The following is an 8,179-nucleotide window of genomic DNA, read 5'->3' as shown; positions in this document are numbered from 1 at the left end:
GCTCCCTCTTTCATGCTCTCTTTCTCCCTCGTCCTCTTTCAGAGCCATCCTGGTTGCCATGGCAACGCTGCAGCGGGTACCAGGTGGCGGCTGGGGGCAGGGAGCCGGCGCTGCTGCAGACTCCGCCATTTCCGATGCCAGGCACCCACCAGGCGCACTGGCTGGGGCTCATTTGGGGGGCACTGGGCCTCCCCAGGCCTCACAGGCCTCTCCTTGACCGATGGGACGTGGGGAGGAGGGAGGGACAGTGTGGGGGTGAGAATACAACACTGGGAGGGGTGCTGCTGGCCTGGTGGCCGGGGAGGAGGAGGAGGATGAATGGTCGGAAGTCAAGGTGAACTGAGGGAGGTCCTGGCCCGGGGCTGGGGTAGCCGACTCCATCCCGCCGCCTTGTGGGGAGACGAGGAACGGCCAGCCCAGGCCTCCAGCCCTTGCGGTGGGGAGATGAGGGCCTGGCCTGGCGGGGGACAGAATGGCAGCCAGCCCAGGTGAGATGGGGGTGGGGGCTGGAAAGATGGAGGTCCAGGGAGGCCGGCACAGAGCAGAGCCAGCAGAGGCATCAGAGACGGACACAGAGACCCAAATGGAGGAACGTTTGCCAAGGTCTGGGGGAGTGGCCGCAGGGGGGGGGGGGCGCATTGGAAACGCAGGAGCAAGGGCACAGACTGAGAGCCCCAGTCCCTGTCACCATCTCTTCTCCCTGCTCCCAAACCTCAACCCCCACCCCAAGCAGGATGCAGTTTCCATGACAACCTGGCCGGCCAGAAAAGAGGGCGGGGGACTGCAGAGGAAATTTTCCACATCAGCAGCAAGGGAGGAGGTATGATGCAGGGAAGGAAATGGCCCATACGGCGGGGGCCACGCAGGTCCCCTGGAACCCCAAATCACCATGCCCACCGCCCCGAGGATCGTCACCCCGCCTCCACCCAGCAAACTGGCACCCTCACCTCTGGGCTGCGGGGAAGAGGGACCGGCTTGGGAGAGGCTCAAGGGTCAAATGTCCAAAGATCAGCGGCTGCCCAGGCCTCGTGTGTGTGTGCGCGGGGCGGGCAGCCAGCAGCTGACGGAGCTCGGACCGCAGACCAGACCACCAGACTCAAGGACATGGCCCTGGACAGGGTCCCGCGGAGGGTGGGGGTGGTGGGCTTCGGCCGTCTCGGTGAGTCCCTGACCGTCTGGGGCTCTTCCCCAGGCCCCTTCCTGAAGCCCCCAAAGCCCTGTGTCGCCACAAACGCACCTTTCACCAGGTCTGTGTCTGCGCCCTGGCCGGCTGCCTGAGCAGCTTCTACTCCCACCGTGGGGTCTGCCCCCTCCCCCTGGGTCTCCGTCCCCCTCCCCCTGGGTCTCCGTCCCCTGTTCTCTGAGTCTCCTTCCCTCCTCCCAGGACAGTCCCTGGTCTCCCACCTGCTGACTCAGGGGCCGGAACTGGGCCTGGAACTGGTTTTTGTCTGGAATCGAGACCCAGGACGCCTGGCCAGGAAAGTGCCCCCCTCCCTGCAGCTGCAGGACCTCGCTGCCCTTGGGGAGAGGTCAGTGACCTTGCCCTGAGAGAGCGGGGCTCCGGAGCGAAGCTCCAGTTCTGGCCTCCCTTAGCTTCTGTGTGACCTCAGGCAAGTCCCCCACCCGCTCTGGGCCTTGCGTCACCCAAGTATGAACTGGGACAAGCCCACCCATCCCGTTTCCCCTCCCAGGCCTGAGTGAAGAGCGACAGGCCACTACAGACTGAGGAAATCTGGGGAGGGGAGGCCTACCCTCTCTCTCCAAGGCCCTCCCCATCTCTCCCCGCTCCTAGGCACCCTGACCTTGTGGTGGAAGTGGCCCATCCCAAAATAATCCAGGAATCGGGGGCACAGATCCTGCGCCATGCCAATCTCCTGGTGAGCCCTGCCCCTTCCTCCTTGGCCCCACCCCACCCCAAAGTGGGATGGGTCCCCTGACCTCTGCGCACGCACCTTCACCCACCCCAGGTGGGGTCCCCCTCAGCCCTGGCTGACCAGGCCACAGAGCGGCGGCTCCTGGAGGCCTCAAAACGCTGGAACCACGCTGTGTTCGTGGCCCGGGGGGCCCTGTGGGGCACGGAGGACATCAGCAGGTTGGACTCAGCTGGGGGCCTCCAGGTGAGGGCCTGTTGGGGTCCCCAGGAAACGGAGGGGCTCTGCAGAGACCCCCACCCCCCACCCCCCTGACCCTGGCTGTCACTTCCAGAGCCTCCGTGTCACTATGGCTACCCATCCCGATGGCTTCCGGCTGGAGGGACCCCTGGCTGCAGCTCAGAGTACTGGGCCTCGCACTGTGCTCTACGAAGGCCCTGTCCGCGGGCTCTGCCCCTTTGCCCCCCGCAACTCCAACACCATGGCAGCTGCCGCCCTGGCGGCCCCCAGCCTGGGTTTCGACCGCGTGATCGGGGTGCTTGTGGCGGACCTCAGGTGAGATACGCTGAGCCCCTGGGGGTTGGACTGGGGCCAGACTGACAGACTGACCACCCTGCTTGCCCCAGCCTCACGGACATGCACGTGGTGGATGTGGAGCTGAGCGGACCCCCAGGCCCCACAGGACGAAGCTTTGCTGTGCACACCCACAGAGAGAACCCCGCCGAGCCCGGCGCCGTCACGGGCTCTGCCACGGTCACTGCCTTCTGGCGCAGCCTCCTGGGTATGGCCAGGCCCCTGCAGTGTTAGTGGCCCCGGTCCCCGGCCCTGGGCCCCGCAGAGCTTGGGTCTCGGGCTCTGGTTCTGCAGTTCTGCTTTAGTCTCTGTTGGCTGATCTTTATTTCGGAGTCTCCTTAGCCACCTGCGCCATGGCTTTGAACCCTTTCCCTTCTCTCCCCATCTCTGGCCGCTCTCCCGGGGTCTGTCGCCCTCCGGGTTTGCCCCTCTGCTCCTTCCTCCAGGTGTGTCTGCCTCAGCCTGTCATGCCCCGTGTATCTCCCCGCAGGCTGCTGCCAGCTCCCTTCCAGGCCCGGAATCCACATCTGCTGAGAAGTCTCCTCCCAGCACATCCTCATCTCATTTCCCTCCCGCCACCGCCATTCGGCCGCTGCCCTGGCCTCAGTTTCCCCGGACTCCCTCCTGTCTCAGTAAAGATGCACAGCCTGATTACCCTTCTGTGACGTCACGCTGCGTCTGCACACGGGGCATCACGCCACCTCAGGGGGCGGGCTCGGCTGGGAGCAAAAAGCCCGGAAGCCATCGCGAGAACCTGTCCACTACATTTCCCAGAATCCTCTGAGCGGCAGGGAGAGGGGGGGTGAGCGAAGGCGACGGCCTCAGCAGAGTGCACTACCGAGGTTCACCGCGGAGAGAGACGGAAGTTGCCCTCCCGCGATCGCGGAGGCTTAGAGGACTTCCGGTCTCGCCGCCCAGACGTTCCCCGCGGAGGCCGCCGGGAGTCGTAGTCTGGCACGCGGGGGCGCCGGGAGCTGTAGTCTGCGCCGCCTGCCCAGTCAGCGCCGAGCTTCCTGCTCCGCACTCGGAGCCCAGAGTCGCCGCCCAGGGGGATGCGGGAGCCCCTGGTTCCGGGGAGCAGAGAGCAGGCGGGGTGAGGGGCGTTGCTTGGCAACGGGCAAGCGCCGCGGTTGGGGTGTGGGTTGGGGAAGGGGCTCAGTTGCCAGGTGACAGGAAGAGAAAACCCTGTTGTTTCGAGATGGGAGGGGAGTCGTCTGTTGCTAGGCGACCAAAAGAGACCCTGTTACCTAGAGACTGGAGAAGGATTCCTCTGTTGCTAAGTAACTAAAGGAGAGACTTGTTATCTAATGGGGTGGGGGGTTCTCTGTTGCTAGGTAACCAGGGAGGGAGCCTGTTACCTACAGACAGGAGGGGGGTTCCTTTGTTGCTGGGTGAGCAGAAAAGGGAGCCTTTTGCTTAGGAATGGGGGGTGGAGGTACCCTGTTGCCAGGAGAGGGACCGGGGAGCAGGGTCAGGGCCCAGCGTTCCCTCAGACTGCACCCAGCCCCCGCCTCAGTGGTAAATGGTGGTGCTTCCGGAGCCTGCTGACAGTTTGGGCCTCCAGCTCCAGGTCCCGGTCTCCTGAGCACCTTCTCCTGCGCCCCCCACGCAGGAGCGGAGGGCGGCATGTCCCAGGGCCCAGGAGCGCAGCCGAGACCACCCTCTGTGTACCACGAGCGGCAGCGCCTGGAGCTGTGTGCCATCCACGCCCTCAACAACGTCCTGCAGCAGCGGCTCTTTAGCCAGGAGGCTGCCGATGAGATCTGCAAGAGGTGACCTCACCCACCCCCGCCCCGGGACCACCCACCGGGGTCTTAGCGAGGCAGGGGCCGGGCCCAGGGTTTCCGCTGCCACATCGCCCGCCCGGCCGGCCCCTGGGGCTGGGAGATGGACGTGCGGCCTCCTGCACCTGCCCATCCGCAGGGCCTCACCCACGCAGGCCTCACCCTCCCTTCTCTGGGCCTTTATCCCCCTCACCCTGTCCTGTCTGGGCCCTGGGCCCCACTTCCCCTCCGGCCACCAGCTTCTGGTTTTTCCCCTCCGATCCATCTGCACACTCCCCAGCGCTGCTCTGCCCCTGCCCTGGTTCCCCAGCACCCCTGGGAGAAGTCCCCAGGCCCTGCGTGCTCTGCTCCCCACTGCCCTGCAGCTTCAGATCTCACTGCTCCCCCAAACCGCGTTCCTCTCCAGGGATGGAGGAGCCCCGCTATGAGGCCTCTGGGCCTTGGCATGGCCTGTTCTGCTGGCATGGCGTCCCCTTGGCAGCCTGGAATGTTCCTCCTCACTGTTCAAGATTTCAAACACTTCTTTATTGTCCCTCTGCCTCACACACACCCCTGCCCCCCTCCCACACACACACAGACCCCTGGCCCCAGCTCAGGCCCCATCGTCCCCCAGGCCCTCCCCTTGGCCTCCAGTCTCCCCATTCCACCCGGGTCCCCATATGATCCTCAGCCGGGAGGTGACCCTGTGTCATTGCTCGCAGCCCTCTGGGCTCCCCGAACCCTCAGGCTGAGTCTCAGCCCCTGAGGCTGATTGTTGAGAACTGGCTCATCTCTGTCATTCAGAACTGGGAGCCCTCAGCGCTCTCACGCCAAGGCCTTGCCGGAGACTGAGAGTCCAATGGGAGCCCTGCCCCGAGGGGTCAGGGAAACATAAACAGAAAAATGACACACAAATTTCCCCCTCTCCGCCCTGCCCTGCCCTGCCCACCAAGGGCCGGAGAGAGGACAAAGGCAGAGGACAAAGGCCCTATTGTTCAGACGCGGAGGGCCCAGAGAGAGGCTGGGAGCAGGGGCACAAGAGCTGTGGCTGGGAAAGGGGGGGACGGGACCGAGGCTAGGCGGCTACAGTGGCCTGGCCATGTGGGAACTTGAAGGCTAGGCTGAGGGACTGGGCCTCCATCCTGGTGATGGCGCACCAGGGAGGCCTGGGAGTGTGGGAGGGGCAGGGGCAGTGACAGGCGTGGGAAGAGCCTTGGGCCCGGTGGGAGGTGCGCTGGAGGGGGACTGGGGGTTGGGTGAGGGTCCAGGTGGAGGAGGACAAGGCCTAAGCAGGGAGGTGTGGCTGGAGGAGGGGGGTGGGGGGAGGGAGGCAGATAGAGTGGCCGGGGGTGGAGGGTGGGGGGTGGGGGGTGGGGGGAGGGATAGGGGGAAGAGTTCCGATGCTGGTGACTCGCAGACCCTGGGGCTCTCATGCTTTGTGGGGAGGGAGAGACCTTTCTAGGGGCCCAGCTCAGTCTCTGACCACCCCCCAACCAGGTTGGCCCCGGACTGCCGGCTGAACCCCCATCGCAGCTTCCTGGGCACTGGCAACTATGACGTCAATGTGATCATGGCGGCCCTGCAGGGGCTGGGCCTGTCGGCTGTGTGGTGGGATCGAAGGAGGTGGGACCTGAAGCTCCGTGTCCTGTGCTGGGCTTGGCACAGTGGGTGTGGTGTGATGACAGAGTGGGCGGGGGGGGGGGCAGGGGGGGGGGGGGAGGGTGGGAGGGAGGGAGGGAGGGAGGGGAAGATGGCTGTAGGTTTGCATGGTGGACACTGGCTGGTGGGCCGATGGGTTGGAGGTGGTAGAAGGATGCGTGGGATGGATATTGATGGGGGGAAGGTGGGTAAATTCACGGGAACTGGGTGACTAACTGGGGGGGAATGGGTGGTTGGATGTGTGGAGTGGGCGGTGCCTGGGCGAGGGGCTGCGTGAATGGACAGATGAGGGAGGGGCTGAGTGAACAAAGGATGGATAATGGGTTGACAGGCAGTGGACAGCGATGGGTGGCTGGGTGGGTAGCGTGAATGAGTCGGGTGGGTGGTGGGTACGTTTGTGGGTAGGGAGCCGGCTGGGTGGCGGCTGACTGCATCAGCGGGTGACTGCTGTTGGGGATGATGGGCAGCTGGATGGTGGGGGTGGTTAGATGGCTGGGAGCTTTGGATGGGGGAGGACAGGGGGTGTAGGGTGGATGGACAATGGGTAGATCAATGGCAGATGCGTGGAGAGTGGATGGGGAGTTGGGTGGGAGGTGGAGATGGTGGTAGATGGTGGTTGGGGGCTTGGATGGGTGGGTGGTGGCGGGATGAACAGTAGATGGTGGTGGGGCGGGAGGGGGTTGACTGGGGGTCGGATGGGTGGGCAGGGGGTGGAGGGATGGGGAGGTGGGTGGGCAGGGGACCCATGGGTGGGGGAGGGAGGAGAAGGGACCTGGGTCGGGTGGGTGAACGGGTGGAAGGAGACGGCGGGCTGGGGCGGCGAGTCCTCGGGTGGCTCCCCGGCCACTGCTGCTGCGCCCGCCGGGGCCGTGCACAGTGACGGGAGCCCTGGTCCCTGCCCCCCCGCCCCCTCCCCCGCGCAGGCCCCTGTCCCAGCTGGCCCTGCCCCATGTGCTGGGGCTGATCCTGAACCTGCCGGCGCCCGTGTCGCTGGGGCTGCTGTCGCTGCCGCTGCGCCGGCGGCACTGGGTGGCCCTGCGCCAGGTGGACGGAGTCTACTACAACCTGGACTCCAAGCTGCGGGCCCCGGAGGCGCTGGGGGATGAGGACGGCCTCAGGTGAGGGGAGATGGGGAGCCCCCGCCCCCCAAGAGGCCGCGCCGGGCCCCAGGGCCTCAGTCTCCCCGTTTCCCCGCCCAGGGCCTTCCTGGGGGCCGTGCTGGCCCCGGGCCTGTGCCAGGTGCTGGTGGTGGTGACCAAGGAGGTGGAGGAGAAGAGCAGCTGGCTGCAGACCGACTGACCCCGCGGAGGGAGCCCCGCCGCCCGCCCGCCCTGCTCGCGTCCCCCTCCAGCATCCAGCTCCGCAGGAGCTCCCGACCTCACGCCTCCCTTCATGGGCCCCAGGAGGCCCCGCCCCTCCCCCACGCCCCCTGTTGCTGCTGCCTCAATAAATCAGATTTGTTCCTTTCCCCGCGTTCCTGCCTCTCCCAGCGAGGCTGGGCCCCCACGGCCCTGCCCTGCCTCCCAGCTGACCTGTGAGTCCCAGCCCCCGGCCGGCCTCCCCCGCCCTGTGGGCCCAGGTTCCCAGCGGGCAGAGGCCGGGTGCCACCAGCGTGTCCTGTGGGACGGCGCCCGGGAGAAGGCGGGGTTCATTCCTTGTCTCTCATTTCTATTCCGTGGGCTGCGGTAATGGCCCCAGAAGGCGGGCCCGCCCCAATCCCCAGAAACTGGGAACAGGTGCGGTCACGTGGCAAGGGCAGTGGAGGCTGCAGCGGGAATCCGGGTCGCTCGGCGCTGACCTTGAAGCTGACCTTGAGGCAGAGAGGCACGAGGTCTCTGAGAAGCACGAGGGTCCTGGGAAGCCAAGAGGGAGGCAGGAGAGGAGTCCGAGAAAGACGAAGCAGGGCCCAGCGATGGGACAGGCCAGGCACCTACCCTCACACGAAGCTTTAAGGACAGAGGGGCCAGGAGCCAGGAAGTGAGGGCCCGACAGGCAAGGAACAGCCCTCCCGCCCTGACCGGTTTGGCTCAGTGCATAGAGCGTCAGCCTGCAGACTGAAGGGTCCCAGGTTCGATTCCGGTCAGGGGCATGTACCTCGGTTGCGGGCACATCCCCAGTGGGGGGTGTGCAGGAGGCAGCTGATGGATGTTCCTCTCTCATCGGTGTTTCTGACTCTCTATCCCTCTCCCTTCCTCTCTGTAAAAAATCAATAAAATATATTTAAAAAAGACGCCGGCCCCGCCCACATTGGACTCCTGGTGGACGTGTGGCTGCCACAGTGTACAAGTCTGTGTTGCCGTCGCGAGGTTTGTT

General features: G+C 65.6%; 2 protein-coding genes across 4 annotated transcripts; both read left to right on the top strand.

Moving 5' to 3' along the window:
- Nucleotides 1-1,104: 1,104 nt before the first annotated feature.
- On the top strand, nt 1,105-3,097 carry ASPDH (aspartate dehydrogenase domain containing). Its single transcript, XM_008154321.3, has 7 exons — nt 1,105-1,159; nt 1,385-1,529; nt 1,793-1,877; nt 1,968-2,117; nt 2,206-2,426; nt 2,498-2,652; nt 2,935-3,097. The coding sequence occupies exons 1-7, from the start codon at nt 1,105-1,107 to the stop codon at nt 2,976-2,978; spliced, it is 855 nt and encodes a 284-aa protein (XP_008152543.2). The 3' UTR covers nt 2,979-3,097.
- A 76-nt stretch (nt 3,098-3,173) lies between these two features.
- Nucleotides 3,174-7,333, top strand: JOSD2 (Josephin domain containing 2). 3 transcript variants are annotated; one of them, XM_054710828.1, is made up of 5 exons: nt 3,174-3,537; nt 4,009-4,216; nt 5,705-5,830; nt 6,790-6,984; nt 7,066-7,333. In XM_054710828.1, the coding sequence occupies exons 2-5, from the start codon at nt 4,071-4,073 to the stop codon at nt 7,163-7,165; spliced, it is 567 nt and encodes a 188-aa protein (XP_054566803.1). In that variant the 5' UTR covers nt 3,174-3,537; nt 4,009-4,070; the 3' UTR covers nt 7,166-7,333. The 3 variants fall into 3 exon arrangements, with proteins under 3 accessions (XP_054566803.1, XP_054566802.1, XP_054566801.1); XM_054710827.1 differs by having other exon boundaries at nt 3,175-3,537; nt 4,057-4,216; XM_054710826.1 differs by lacking the exon at nt 3,174-3,537 and adding an exon at nt 3,604-3,724 and having other exon boundaries at nt 4,057-4,216.
- The last annotated feature ends 846 nt before the right edge of the window (nt 7,334-8,179 follow it).

This window comes from Eptesicus fuscus, chromosome 21, assembly GCF_027574615.1.
Source record: "Eptesicus fuscus isolate TK198812 chromosome 21, DD_ASM_mEF_20220401, whole genome shotgun sequence".
Taxonomy (NCBI): Eukaryota; Metazoa; Chordata; class Mammalia; order Chiroptera; family Vespertilionidae; genus Eptesicus; species Eptesicus fuscus.
This window is presented reverse-complemented; position numbering and strand designations above follow the sequence as displayed.